This window comes from Lycorma delicatula, chromosome 8, assembly GCF_047948215.1.
Source record: "Lycorma delicatula isolate Av1 chromosome 8, ASM4794821v1, whole genome shotgun sequence".
Taxonomy (NCBI): Eukaryota; Metazoa; Arthropoda; class Insecta; order Hemiptera; family Fulgoridae; genus Lycorma; species Lycorma delicatula.
Genome location: NC_134462.1, coordinates 126,619,470 through 126,636,233, shown reverse-complemented (window position 1 = coordinate 126,636,233; position 16,764 = coordinate 126,619,470). Strand labels below are relative to the sequence as shown.

Genomic DNA, 16,764 nt, shown 5'->3' with positions numbered 1-16,764 from the left:
TAGCTTATGTCGACTTAATTCAATTTGTAGTTACGATTACGCTATTGCTGCAGAACTTTATGATCCTAAGAGATATTATTTCTCGGTGTAATTCCATTAGCAATCTTTTATTCACGTTTTCAATACGGTCATTACCATTAGCTGTCGGAATAAGAAACACAAAACTCATTTGCTGATTAACAGAATGTCAGACGTGTAATTACGTCTAAACTGGACTGACCGGTTGGATTTATAGAACCGCTGGTCTGACCATGTCTTGTAGAACAGCATGGATTTGTTTTTATACCGGGCTTGACAGGTAGGAGCTCGAAGCTAAAATTTAAGTGTGGGTTCTGCTTCATTGGGTTCAGCTTTAACCGTGGCCTATTCAAGGCCACGGTTAAAGTTTTCTATAAAATAAAAGAACCGAAATAAATGAATCAAATAGAATAGCTGAAAGCAGGATAGTAATTTAATTCTACACTTTACGACATTAAAGAATATGGTTTTTAAGCACACATCGGTTTAACCGAATAAATAATAAAATGTCAATACAGATAATGTTTTTTAACATTAAATAACTTAATAAAATGTCCGCTTAAAAATACTATAGTCCAATGGTGCTTAATTTAAATTTCTATGTAGACAGAAACAAATACATAATTACTTTTTACTAATCACTTTCTCTTTCGCCCTTCCAGCGTGTTTTTGGACAGATTTGGCAATCAGAGTCCTTGCTTTTCGCCATCTTCTGATCGCTACTGAAAAAACAACTATCTCACTTTCATATTCCTTCCACCGGCTAAACTGGAAAAGGGAACGAACAAGGAACGTTCCATTCCCACGGAGAGTAAAAAAAATCTACCTTCTAACACCACGCCAGGGGCGGCATTGCGGAAGCGACAATGCTCTCTCTCCCTGGCAGCCTCGCATGCAGCTTCCTTTGTGCACATGCTCTCTCTTTTTTCCTGTTTAGCCTCCGGTAACTACCGTTTAGATAATTCTTCAGAGGATGATATGTATGAGTGTAAATGAAGTGTAGGCTTGTACATTCTCAGTTCGACCGTTCCTGAGATGTGTGGTTAATTGAAACCCAACCACCAAAGAACACTGGTATCAACGACCTAGTATTCAAATCCGTGTAAAAATAACTGGCTTTACTAGGACTTGAACGCTGTAACCCTTGACTTTCCAAATCAGCTGATTTGGGAAGACGCGTTAACCACTAGACCAACCCGATGGGTTTTTGTGCACATGCTCACAACAGCCAAACACCACGCTTGCCGGAACAGTGAAGCGCAGTTCCATTCAAAGACTTTTGTATATTTTTCATAAACTGGGGTATGGCTATTGACATTAAGCTTAAGAATTATACATTGTACAAGTATTAAGTAGAATTAAAGGAAAACGAACTCATTATATTAAATGTTATCGATAATATCAAGTGAAAATAGGGGTGCTGCAGTTCCACAGTGCCTATACACGGTGAACTTGAAAAAAAAATATACCTAGTCTTAAAAAAAAATATTCTGTTACATAACATATATACGCGCCCGCACACACTGTTATATTTATTAAACACAACAAAATAAATCCACAGTTATGTTTAACTAGTTGAATTACACCTAATAAAAAGACGGTAAATGTAGTCTTACAAAATGAAATCAGTTGAGCACCGCGGGTGTAACCTAGTAGTCAATATATAAATGTATTTTTATAAACTGCGTAACAAATATAGAAAAAACAAACAGAAATATTAAAAAATATTACTGTAAAATTATTGTGACCATCGTTCTGCGGAAATTCATTTTTTTTTTAAATAGGACGGACTAAATTAATTACGTACGACTACTAAACTGGATTTATAATGTTCCAGTTGTAGTGTTCAACGTTAATAGCTATCCTAGCTGTTTGTAGTAGTGAGAATATACTTCAGAGCGTGCGATTGTGTAAGGCCAGTAATGACCGAGTGACTCAGTTTATGTAGTCCTCGCACTATTTATATAACACTTTATCGTCTATCTTGTGTTTTTATCAGCAGTTGATATAACTTTAAACATATCTGTATGTAATTAATTCGTAAGTAACACGATTCAGTCTCGCCAAATGGAAACATAAAATATAAAACATCGAAACATAATTTATACGCGTATACTAGTCCCAGACAATGTACGAGCTTGTGACGTCACGAGCAGACTGCGTGTTACCGGATTGAAAATATCAACTCCACATACGAAATCGAAGTATTACTTATTATCATATTGCACGCGGTAATAACTATCAGATTTACTTTACTCATTATAAACAATACGTAATTAATTTTATTATAACCTATATTTGTACTGAATTATTAAATTTTAATAATAAACTAAAGCTTACTTCTTCATGCATCTAATTCAAACTTTTAGCAAGTTCAGCATCCTTGCTAAACGAATAATTGTCACTGTCACTTTCATTTTCACTTTCACTATCCGATTTTACACGTATAATATAACGTTCTGTCATTTCATCTATCAGTGATTCCAGTTTTTCATATCTTTTTCAATATTTTTTACTTTTTCACAATAGTGTTTCCAGTCATTTTCATTCGTGGATTTAATTTTCTCCGTAGTTAATTTTTCAACATTTGTGAAAGAAACTGTTGTGTAACTCGCCACGTGTCTTTTTACGGCTGGCCATACCACCTCAATCGGATGGTAGGGTGGGAGTCTAAGAACACGATACCCATGTTTTTTCAAAGTTCATCCTAGTGATATTTTTGTACTTTAGTCTTATGTAAATTTACTGATCGATATAACTGTGGTTTCAGAATTTTTGAACTATAAGAAATACGGGTTTTCTCTAGCCAATCGGTCATATCTTTTCTTCTGGAGTTAGAATTTTACGCTTTATCAATACCTGTAACGGGCGTTATCAACAACTACTACATTGGTGGAAGATTTGGAATCAATTTTTCACGCGCCCATTTAATGAAAATGTCTATATTCATGTTGTCATTGTAGTTGCCACTTTTCGAACTGGCTTTCCAAGTTAGTGATGCGTTCCGAATAAAACCGATTTCTCCTCCAGCATGAATTACTATTAAACAGTCACCTTTATTAATCGGCACATGAAGTCCCTCAACAATACCATTAGACCACGGCTTTGTCAAACAATGCGAACTTAAAACGCACGTTTCATCCAAGTAAATAATTGTAGAACTTACAATTACTTTTTGTAGCCATAGTCTGCAAATATTCAATTCTCTTCCACCTGATATCGGATTTCTCAATTAAAAGTTTTCTATTATTTTCAGTTTTACGCCATTTGAAACTTAACTCTTTTAAAATAACACCTAAAGTTGATTCATTTTCTTTAAATCAATAAATGACTGAAGTTATTGCCTTATTTTTTTTAAAGTAGGTAATTCATTCTTCTTTGAATGAAATTCATTAACTGTTCTTTTGACTATATCCAAATCAAAACTGTTCAGTCCACTGACAAATTTCAAACGTCGTTTATACTTTTTCGGCGTCTTGAAAGAACTCGATTGTGATGTTGTTGGAAGAATCATGTCTTGTTTTTCTCTTGAGTTTTTGAACTTGTTTGAAAGAACTTGTGTTCTTGATGTACCACAAGCAGCAGCAGGTCTTTCTTTACATTTTTCAGTACCAATTTTATGTTTGTCGTCAGTTAATCTACCTACTTTTACAGCTTCTTTTGTCATAAAATCATAAATATTATTGATAATTTCACGTGCTTGACTCCTAAGTTTTTTTTCTTAACTACGGATTTCAATTCTGCCACAACAAACCGCACTAATACACGATAAAAATAAAACAAAAATAATATATTACAAAAAAATTGCGAAAAACAATGAGTAATTATAAAATAATATGACCGCACAAAAACGTTAACCGAATACCTTCACCGAACATGATATAAACTGGACTAAAGTTTATTTCTTCATACACACAGATTGTGCACAATGAAGGACCGATCTAAATATAAACTTGACGAAAGACATCATTTCAATCTGCATGTATACATTTTTATAGGCCTGTACATAATACCAATCAGAGCAATAGTCACTGGTTAAGGAATTTTTATTGTTTACAAGATTAAGTCATTAAGAATTTTTATACACGTAATCAACTCAAGTGGAAGAATTGTTCATACAAGATAAATGTGTTGCTTGGGGGCCCGTATTGTTTATAAGTCGAAAAATGAAATAAAAATAATAATTACGCTCAAAAATAATGTTTTGGAGAACAATAATATAATGCAGTATGTGACGTCACAACCTCATAGATTCGCTGGAGCAACTATATCTTTTGAAACATCTATTCGCCACAAGTTTGCTTACAAACGCTCTTAAAGTGAATCGAGTACAGGTCTTTTATTATTATATTTCTTAGAATTGAGTTTCTCACCCTGTGGATCGCGCTGATATGAAAGAAGTGGTCGTGAAATTAGCTTACATTTTTACTCGTAAACAATAATGAAATCATTTTATGAGAAAAAAAAAACATTTATTATAAACATTTTACTTATATAAATACATATGTAAAGAAAATAAATTAATGAAATGGTTTCCTATATATAATACGAAAGGTAAAGTCGATAGATGGGTGGAATATATTGAAGAGTTATACGGCGGAAATGAATTAGAAAATGGTTTTATAGAGGAAGAAGAGGAAGTTGAGGAGGATGAAATGGGAGAAACAATACTGAGATCTGAATTTAAGAGAGCATTAAAAGATTTAAATGGCAGAAAGGCTCCTGGAATAGACGGAATACCTGTAGAATTACTGCGCAGTGCAGGGGAGGAGGCGATTGATAGATTATACAAACTGGTGTGTAATATTTATGAAAAAGGGGAATTTCCGTCAGACTTCAAAAAAAGTGTTATAGTAATGATACCAAAGAAATCAGGGACAGATAAATGTGAAGAATACAGAACAATTAGTTTAACTAGTCATGCATCAAAAATCTTAACTAGAATTCTATACAGAAGAATTGAGAGGAGAGTGGAGGAAGTGTTAGGAGAAGACCAATTTGGTTTCAGGAAAAGTATAGGGACAAGGGAAGCAATTTTAGGCCTCAGATTAATAGTAGAAGGAAGATTAAAGAAAAACAAACCAACATACTTGGCGTTTATAGACCTAGAAAAGGCATTCGATAACGTAGACTGGAATAAAATGTTCAGCATTTTAAAAAAATTAGGGTTCAAATACAGAGATAGAAGAACAATTGCTAACATGTACAGGAACCAAACAGCAACAGTAGCAATTGAAGAACATAAGAAAGAAGCCATAATAAGAAAGGGAGTCCGACAAGGATGTTCCCTATCTCCGTTACTTTTTAATCTTTACATGGAACTAGCAGTTAATGATGTTAAAGAACAATTTAGATTCGGAGTAACAGTACAAGGTGAAAAGATAAAGATGCTACGATTTGCTGATGATATAGTAATTCTAGCCGAGAATAAAAAGGATTTAGAAGAAACAATGAACGGCATAGATGAAGTCCTACGCAAGAACTATCGCATGAAAATAAACAAGAACAAAACAAAAGTAATGAAATGTAGTAGAAATAACAAAGATGGACCACTGAATGTGAAAATAGGAGGAGAAAAGATTATGGAGGTAGAAGAATTTTGTTATTTGGGAAGTAGAATTACTAAAGATGGACGAAGCAGGAGCGATATAAAATGCCGAATAGCACAAGCTAAACGAGCCTTCAGTAAGAAATATAAGTTGTTTACATCAAAAATTAATTTAAATGTCAGGAAACGATTTTTGAAAGTGTATGTTTGGAGTGTCGCTTTATATGGAAGTGAAACTTGGACGATCGGAGTATCTGAGAAGAAAAGGTTAGAAGCTTTTGAAATGTGGTGCTATAGGAGAATGTTAAAAATCAGATGGGTGGATAAAGTGACAAATGAGGAGGTATTGCGGCAAATAGATGAAGAAAGAAGCATTTGGAAAAATATAGTTAAAAGAAGAGACAGACTTATAGGCCACATACTAAGGCATCCTGGAATAGTCGCTTTAATTTTGGAAGGACAGGTAGAAGGGAAAAATTGTGTAGGCAGGCCACGTTTGGAATATGTAAAACAAATTGTTAGGGATGTAGGATGTAGAGGGTATACTGAAATGAAACGACTAGCACTAGATAGGGAATCTTGGAGAGCTGCATCAAACCAGTCAAATGACTGAAGACAAAAAAAAAAGAAATGGTTTCGCTTGTTTTTCATTTAAAAGTTTTTTCCATACGTGGATCTATATTAGAAAAAAAACGTTTTTAGTGATAAAAAACGATTCTTATATTAAGTTTTTAGCGGAACGATAGACGAAAACACTTTTTACATAGGTAAGATGCGGCGAAAGGGATTAATATTTTCAATGCTTCTGTGACTAAATTTCCATATTCACTTCAACGAGCAAACCAAAACATATCTAAATTTTCACATGGGAATTGTAATTGTAACGTTTTATCGGCAGACATTTGAATGAGCTAATGGTGAATCTTAAATGGTAACTTATCAGCTGCAACAACGTTTTTTACTAAATGGAATCCATTACCTATCTGTCCAGGAAAACAGTTTTATCTTCCGGAAAATACTCCGCCAACTGAATTTTTAGCTCACGTAAAAGCAACTGCATGCTGTCTAAATTTTCCAGAATAATAGTGTCTTCTTCATTCAAATTTTTGACAATATAATCGGAAGTGAGTGGAAACATATCGAAATGATTGCTTTGAAAGCGAATACTCTAGATATCAAGCTTCTTAATGAAGCATGAACTTTATCTCTCATTAATAAAATGTTTTTATCGCGACCTTTTAAATTCACATTCAAGTAGTTTAAATGCGAAAAATCGGCTGAGTAAGCCAACAGCAACATATACTCATTATTGTGTAAAACCATTGAGAATAACGTTTGTTTATCCTACCAAAAATATTATTAATTTATCTCGCAGTTCCAATAACCGGGTGACACTTTCCCTCGCGATAACCAACTGACTTCTCTATTGAGAAGATTTTTTTCTTTTCACCAATTTCATAGCTTAGTTTAGCAAACAGCTTATTTTTTATTGGTCGATTTTTAATAAAATTAACCATTTTTTGGTATTTTTTTTGTGGTAAGAGCATGTTTCTTAGGGGGGCAATGCGTCCATTCCGACCTCGGTATCAGACAATCTTTTATTTTTTTCAGAAATTCACTGTACTTTCCTGTTATCGGTTTTATATCATCACTACATACTGCAATAAATTTTGTCCTATCTATGTTGTAATTTTAGTAGCTTCATAAAAAACATCAAAAAGACATTGTTCTGTTACACGACCAATTATTGATTTGCAAAACAACATATTTTCTTTGATTGATCTTTCCCTACCGAATTCATATTTCATAAAACATAAGAATTGAGAAATGTTTGACACATCTGTTGATTCATCAAATAGCGCATTAAAAAATTCAATTTAACTCACTTGATGAATAATCTGATCGCGAAATCGGCAGCCATGTATCATCGATTCGCCTTGATACTGTGTCGTTAGAAAGCGGAATTTTGTTCAGTTTTTTTGCTTTTTCCACGCCTATTAAAACACTGAACATATCGATAGTAGCAGATGCTACTATGATATATTGATTAATTGACCATATCAATCAAGGATGACTTGATTTATAAATAGAAGCTTGTTGATTTCTTAAAGTAAGTCATTTTCTTTCGAAAGATTCCAAGGGTTTGCTTTTATTATCTGGATGTTTAGATTCCACGTGTAGAATTAATTCTGATGGTTTCATGCTTTCATCGGAGAGGACTTGTAAGCAAACAACGCACTGTGGCTTTCCTTCCAATTAAGTAAACCGTAATTTAAATAACTTTCGTTGTACATTCTCATCTTTTTTCCAATCGATTCGCTGAATGTATATGGCTTACTTTCTTTTTTTGACAAATTGGGTGATAAAACTTAATGCTAAGAGATGATCAGATGTGACTATTGATATAACAATCAACTTGTTAAAACTAGAGTGTAGTTTAGTACAATACTGTTTTTTCTAAGTCTTCAAACTTAAAATTATCATTATCGCCTGTGCAACTCGGTACACAATATTTTGCGAATCTTTAAGCAGTAATATAATTATGACAGACGTTAAGTCATTTGTCACAGTTATAATGTTTTAATTTACAAAACGAGTTGCTTTATATGAACAATAAAGCCTGGAGTTACAAATGGTCATGATATAACACGCATATTCTGTTTAACCTAAATCAACGAAGGGTACAAAATTAGTCGAAAGAGAATGTATTTATCTATTTGCATTACAGAAAACCAAATTATATAAGGTAAATTACGTCTGTAAAAAAAAATTAACCGTTAAGATATAAATTATTATTTTCTTAAATCTGAAGATATGAATTTATTTTCGGTAGTTATTAAATTAATAAAAATTAATCGTCTTAAGCGAATAAATTTATGATGATGTACATGAGAGGCTGTTTATCATCTTCAGGTTGTACATGCTGTATGTAGCGTTACTTTACTTAGTGCAGGGTATAATCACTTTACTGATTAAATTGGGCTATACAATTACGTAGTCATGTTTTTTACATAAGTTAAACTTCGTTATTACTTTTTTTTTTATAAATTTCTTATTCTTGATATAGATAAAATTAATTTTTATAATTTATTTATTTAATATTTAATCTTTGTTAGTATTTTAGTAATATATGGCTTGAATGAAACTTTTATTTTTTTATTTACAACCAGAAAACTTTACTTACAGATGATAGTTTATTAGATGATAAGGGTCAATTTCACATACCCAACCATTTGGTCAATAATTCTATATATAAAAAGCAAACCGTACAATCAGTTCTTTGAAGTTAAGTACATAAAGCTTTTCACATACGGAAAAAATAATCTACTTGTTTGTTTTTCTTTCAATTTTTTATATATTTTTTCCCGAAGCATTATCAAAACTGAAAATCCTCTTTATTTGTTCAAATCTTAAGTCTCGTCATTCTCTTAAAACTTTGTTTAAAAATAAATATATATAATTTTTGTTTGTTTTGTGGAATACGTAAAAGAATTAGATTTTCCTTGTGCATTTCGGAAAAATCAGGATAGAGTAATAATGGAGAAGTTCATTTATTTCCACATTATTGGTTTATGATTCTAGCTGTTTATTCATAATTCTAGTCACATAAAATTTATATTTTCTATTCTTTGCATATAGTCTTCAGTGATGCCATTCAAACGTCGGGTGGCAATCAAGATGTCCTAAGTTGAAGGAAAATTAACTTATTTAACTAAATTTTGGATAGAACAAAATTCTATTGGATAGAACAATATATGAAGTCGCTGGTGATTATCTAAATATAAAGATGTATTGCATCATTGATTTATTTCAGTGAAAATATCACTTTTTAATGATTTAAAAAACAAGGTTAAGCTCTTTAAAAAGGAGATAAACATTTTTATTAATTATATGTAATGTCTGCCGATTTAATGTTTTGTGTTTTAATTATAGAGTATACAGATTATTCATCCGTTACACAGATATTATTCATATATATTATACATATATATGTTTCTAAAACAATCTAAATTTAAATTTTAAATAATTAAATTTAAATAGGAAAAGGATTTTTATTTGTAAAAAAAACACACCAGATGCCTCGAAAAGGTTTTTTTAATTCACATACAACATATTTATTAATTTTTTTTAAATTTTAAGCTGTATTTCAGATAATCTTCTGAAAATAAATCAGTTTTCTATTCGTGTGACTGTCATTTCGTCAGAAAAACTTGAGATCTAAATCCATATGATATCTTAGCGCATCAATTTGTTAATTCTGTTTATTTCTGCCATACACTTCCAATACACTGAATTGTGTATCTTAATTCATTTCCTTAATTCCTTTAACACAAATGACATTTTCTGGATCCTGATACATATGACTATTTATTTAAATTAAATTCACTTAAATTATTCTTCTTATGAATCATTCATCATTCATCTTATTACAGCATCATTATTTTATCATGTATCACTTATTAAATTTGTTGAAGCAATTCTGCTGTGCTTATCTTTTATACGTAAATTTTCTTTTTTCATAATTTATTTAGAGTTTTATATCAAAGAATTTAATTATACGGAATGATTCACGAAGAATGTAAAAAATGTCAAGACATATTCCACTAATAAAAATAAAGGAGAAGAAACATTTATTTTCACCATAACATAAATTCACGGATATAAATTAAATACACAAGTAGCCATATTTCAAGTTCTTATTAACCATTATGTATAAGGGTTATTGTGAGAGTGGTATGTGTCGTTTTATGTATAAAGAATTATGATTTATAATAATGCATTTTAACATAGTTAAATATAAACAGCTGGTAACCATGACAGTAACTGTCTTGAGAAAGAAATAGCAAACACATTGATATTACAAAGTATCAAATTGCACAATTCATTTTCATCCTTATTTCAGTGAAGCCATAGAAATTCACATAAATAAGAATCAGCATAAATAAGATTGCATCATTTTTGTATATAATTTGTTTATTTAATGTTAATTAGACAACGTTAGCGAGCGAAACGAGTTAGCGAGCGAAACGAGTTAGATTATGAAAAAAAACAGAAAACATTTGAGGGGTAAATTCTGACAGAGTACCGTTCTTTTTATTTCATATTAGAGAAATAGAAATTTGCATATAAATAATTACAGTTTTTTTTTTTTTATGTAATTACAAAAGAAAAAAAACTAATTACATATGAAATAAAATTGTTCGTTTCCTGAAAAAAAATAAAAAATGAAGTTCTTCTCTTGAAATCTGTGATGACGATGATATAAGGTAAACAAGATAAATAAATATAAGTTCATATTAATTAATTGACATTAAAATACAGACCGAATCCTTGCTATCTTTGACTATGTAAGCTACTTTATTTTGACAATGTGCGATAATTTTACTGGTATATACGGTGCAATGACTCAATAATAAAAACAATGAAGCTGAAATAGAAAATTGTTCATAATTTTGTAATTATTTTTTACACTATTCTTTATTCTCCTTCGGATAGGACCTTTATATTACATTCTGGTCTCTACTGATTCCACTTTATATATATATATATATTACACATAGTGTACAACGAAGTTCTCCCGGGAGTTTAATATCCTATCCTTTCATGTAAACATATATTCTAAAATGCTTCGTTTGCAAGTTACTGCTGGTGAAAAATTTCGCTCGGATATCAGCTACCCCTGTGAAAAGAAATTGTACTGAAACTTTTAAGAAGTTAGTTAAGATGAAGAATTAGTGGTTTCTTATGGATTTTTATTTTAAAAAATCTAATAAAATAGGTGCCAGAACCATATTGGGAGTAGTTTTTGAAAAGTCTGGGGTGGAAACCAATAAATTGCTGTAAAAATCCCTGTTGGGCCTTTCAGTGCGAGAGAGAATTTAAATTAGTGGTTATTATTTTATGTTAATTAATATTTAGATCAGTTTTGTATTTAGCTATACAGATCGAAGGTTTTGTTACAGAAATTATATTTTATATTCTGAAGTATATCTACCTTGATTTGTACACTAACGATAAAGTAGAAATTTGCAGAATTGCTGATTTTGTACAATTATATTAATAATTTCACGTTTAACGTATGTAAATTCTCGAAGTACGTTTAGACACTTATTTTTCTAAGAAATGCTACCAAATATTTTCTTTTTCTGACAAATTTTTATTCCAATTGTTAGTATAACCGATAAAAATTACGTTTGAAAAAATATATCTGGTAAATTGTCACCGTACTCATTTTTATCTATTTTCACGCTTTTATCGTAATTTACGGTTATCTGAAAGAATTTCTGTGATTCCGTTTCATGAATTAGGAGTCAGATCACATTTTTTTTAATGAATAATTAAAGTTATCTCATAACTTTAAGTTTATTTTTATTTTTTTTCTGTAGGAAGTGTGAAAATTTGCCTGAACTAAACGCCCAGCAGCCCGCACGTACTGGATGTGTAGGGTTCACTGCCTATGCGGTGGGACAAACTAAAATCCCATTCCACACGCAGGGTGGTGTTTAAATTGACTTAAAGGCAACACCACCCGCGTCAGAATAATTCCGCAAATATTTACGTAACACATTCAGACAATATTTACAGTTAATAATATATACAGCTCAGAATTCACATTATAGCTATTCCGGTCTTAGACAACAGGAAACAGGAACGCGTCCCGCGGGAGCCATTGGTGACGACAATGCCGAGGCACCCCGCCACCCTCCCACGAAGACTGGTTCCCCTCGCCATCAACAACCAACCTCTCCTTTTCCTGACGGTCCTCCTCAGTTTCTGCGGTAGCACCCTTATAAAATACCAGGCGCACGCAGTACATCCCTCACCGGGAGAGTGAGGGATGGAGTGAGTGATTGTTGGCTTATATCTAACTTAATGTATCACCGAATTTTTAAGTAACTTTTTTTTAAAAATTGTGACCCTGAACTATGTTTGCAATGATGACATTGTTTTCTTTGTTTAAATACCGCTCTGTTTAAACCCAAAAAGTTATTTGTTGTGTGTGTTAACATCTACGTTCATTAAAAGGGCTTGTCTTCATTTTTAATATAGGAGTGATTTATAAAACTCATTAACTATTTGAAACAGTGACATATTGCAAATGAATTACATTTTCATAGATTTTTTTAAGATTTCGTTACCTCGGATATAATAACTTTGTTTTATTATCATTTTCTTGCAAAACTTGTCAGCTGCTTTGTTTACAAGCATCTACTCAATAAATATTACAAATGTTTTATATGATACATTGATTTCAATTCCTATGTAAATTGAGGCTAAAGACAGGCCTTTTAATTCTACGTAAATACAAAAGTTTGTTTATTTGCAAAAGCATCGTGCGAGAACCAACCAACCGATTACTTTCAAACATTTTAGGATACAATCGCGTTATCCCATGTAAGGTTTGAAGCGCAGATCGAGGCCCAGCCTCCTGGGAATGAAATTTTGAATTAAATATAATAAACAGAAATTAGTCCTTTACTCCATTATAAAATCTGCCACCATGCCAACAAAAATATATATACAATATATATTTTAATATATATATATAATATAATTAAAATGACTATTTGTTTTTCTTTAATGAATATCTGAAAAATATTTAATACTTACATTACTATAGTTACTCTTACTATAGTATTACTATAGTTTTTTTCAAGTATTTGTAAATTCTTTATATTTCCTTCTTAGTCGTTTCCTGTTCTCTTTTCTTTTTTTATACATACATCCACTTTCGCTATTAACTTTTTTCTTCTTCCTTCCACATAGTTTTTTTCAATTTTTTTTAGTATGTCTTCTAAGAAGAGATTGAAACCAGGACGACAATCAACTGCCGCTAAGGGTAGCCGGGTTTCACGAGAACAAGAAATTAAACAGGAAAGAGATAGGCGCCTGAAGGTATATAAATACGAAATTTTCTCATAACCATGAGAATAACGAACGCTTCGGGAATCCAGACTGGATAGATAGTGCGAAGCGAACCCTAAATGCTAGTATATATATTTATAATTGTTTTTTTCAGAAGATATATTTCTATAATAACGTTATTCTACCGAGTATCCCTTTTTATAACTAAAATTTAAATGGCTAGTGGATGACTAATATGAAAAAAAAATTACACAGTTCTATTAGACGATAGTACCGGAACCAGTTTCATTAATTATTGCTGAAAACGTTTTTGGTACTTAAGTAATTGCCGATGATGTAGAAAATTATTTCTGATCTTAGCCATTTGTTTATTTACTTGTAATTAATTATTTGGAAAATATTAACGTAGGTAATTATCGAAATGAAAAAAGAGAGGAAACAATATTTTCTTGATAAAGGTAAATTTAAACTTTTTTTAAATTTAATTTAATTTTATTTTAACTTCATTAAGCGATTTACCTAAAAATCGACTCACAATATAGTAAATTACATAGATGACACTAAATAACAAGATTAAAATGAATGCTAAAATATCCAATAAAGTATACTGGTACCAAGATAAGTCTTGAACTGCTGGTCTTAAATGTGGTGCACCTTTGTGTCTTATCACATACTCCACCCACCACGAAACAGTTTCTTCATTATTCAATGGTTTATCTTTAGAAATTTCCGATAATTTCTTCATATTTATTTTGAAACTGAAAAGTTAAATAAATGAATGTTAATTTATATTTAAATTTTAATTTAGTTTTCGGAAAAATAATTATGTATATTAATAATATCGTATTTCTTTCGAATAAAAATCTGCCCACAAAGTTTTAACTTTTTCCTGTAGATGATATTTACTATAAAACTAGTAAATAGTAATGAAGGATGGTGAAAATATGATAAATAGTGGGAAAGAAAACAAATTTGTTGAATAGAGCGTGAAAACACACAAAATTACTACAACTCACGTTACTGAGGAGCACAAGATATAACTTCTAGTATTTTCTTAAAAAGATTATATTGAAGAATTTTTCATTACACAAATTTACAAAGAAAGCTATCCAACATCGCTGAATTAGTAGCAAAACGATGACTAAAAGATGATTTTGCTGCATTCTACTATATACATTCTTTCTTCTATACAATGGACATTCTACTATATTAATATGAGCATCCGCATCAATAAAATTGTGATTGTGTCCTTAGCTTCAGTTGGCATTCCTTATGCAGTTGCATGTACTCCACTAATAGGCAATTAAAACATTGTAAACAACGTATCAGACGTCTTCAATAGCGAATATAAAGCATTTTCGGGTCCCGAGACAAATGTCACCATACACCCACTACTCTTTGGGTATACGGGGAACATTGTATTTAGTTTAGCGAAGGTGGTCTCATCAATTTCTACTGTGAGTCCTAGTTCTCCTATAACTTGATGTGAAATTAACAGTTTTGTTACAAAACCTCTAATAAATAATTATTTTAATCAATAACAGTTAAGCGATTAATTCTCGTTCAAAAAAATCGTGTAACGGTAAATTAAAACTACAACAATATATAAAAATTAATATCTTGCAAACCAGGCATTAACACGCAAATAAAAATTTGTGTACTCACTTTTAGCGTAAAACCTCCTTCCACCATTGTCTACAACATTTAAAACCATATCGTGGTCATTTCACCCTGTTTCTCTATTTTTTAAATCTAAAACACTGAAGTAATTTAATACAGACTTCTTTGTTTAGATTTATCCAGTTTATAAACTTTAAAAATAATTAGGAAACTTTATCACACACTGTACAAATACAATCTCTGAATAACTATAACATGCATTTACTATTCTTATGTGTTTAGTCACGATATACGTAATCGCTTTCTTGTAACGGGCAAGGTACTTGGGATAAGATAGAGCGGCCTAACAGCTTATTATTACTTGGTAGACATTGTCTACCAAGTAATAATGTTATTAGATTGTTCACTGCTACTATATGGAAAAGTTAAATTTTTGTGGGCAGATAACAAAGTCCGAACTATGTTATATTCGCATTAGAATTATGTTTATAGGTTTTTAAATCAAAACTCTGTAGCGAAAATTACTCAACAACTCTATTGCTTGTATATTTATTTGTATTAGTATATATTAGAATTAAAACGGTTTTCACGGCTGGATTATGAGATATCGTTTAACTGTTGGAAATTGTTTGAATGCAATAACGGCGTTTAAATTTGTATATAGTGTCCACATTAGCGCCACTGTTGTCAAGATGATTATGTTCTTACGAAATGTTAGCGACGAAGAATATTTTACGTAATTATCTAAAAATATTATTCAAAGTTATAGAAAATTTCTTATTAAATTTAGAGGCAATAATTAATAGATCAGGATAATAATTAAATAGGTTCGAAAATAAACCTAATGTGGTTATAATATTTACTATTAGACTATACTTAATGGGCCGGCCTCTATGGCGCAAGTAGTAGCGTCTCAGCCTTTCATCCGGAGGTCCCGGGTTCGAATCCCGGTTAGACATGGCATTTTCACACACGCTACAAATTATTCATCTCATCCTCTGAGGCAATACCTCCAGGGTGATCCCCTGGATGTTAAAAAGAAAAAAAAAACTTAATGAAAAAATGTCTGTATTCCATTATATTTGTCAGTATTATTTTTATTATTTTATTAACAATGTTGTAAATAATGTAATTTATATCAATGGAATACTTTATGGCTAAAGTTATAAAATAAATTCCTATTCCACTTGTTTGTTCTGAATTGAAAAAAAATCATATGTAAAATATAATTCGTTGGAGGTGGAGACAGGAAATGTTCAATTCTTTACGTTTAAATGTTTATATTGAACATATTTGTTTCATACCACTTCAGAATTTAAACTTTTATGACATAAGTTGGCATTTTGAGTATCCACTTTTAGATTAATTCTCTTTTATAAACATAATATAAATTGTAATGAGAAATAAAGTTTATCACCTATTAATATTTAATAATGTAGTAATTTTTTTAGATGCATACCAAAATATTTAAGGCTAAAGTTAAATTAATATTTAATTTATAATACTAGAACAGTTGCTAAAAGTTTACCTAATTCATAGAACGTTATTTAAATATTGATTCTATAATATAATATACAGAGTGTTTCTTAAATAGTGGACTGGCTATACTTTTTCGGATTTTCCTTTTAAAACTAAACAAAAAATATCCTTAGGAAAAATAGCAATTTCTCCTTCGATCTCTTCCATCCGCCATTTTGTTATTATAATATAAA

General features: G+C 30.9%; 1 protein-coding gene across 1 annotated transcript in view; it reads right to left on the bottom strand.

The window, feature by feature from the left end:
- Window positions 1-13,912: 13,912 nt before the first annotated feature.
- The window catches only part of LOC142328813 (UDP-glycosyltransferase UGT5-like), a 42,316-nt gene continuing 39,464 nt past the window's right edge, over window positions 13,913-16,764 (bottom strand). Inside the window, exon 7 of the mRNA XM_075372861.1 lies at window positions 13,913-14,190. Coding sequence (XP_075228976.1) covers window positions 13,914-14,190 — 277 coding nt within the window. The 3' untranslated portion in view covers window position 13,913. The remainder of the gene's footprint in view (window positions 14,191-16,764) is intronic.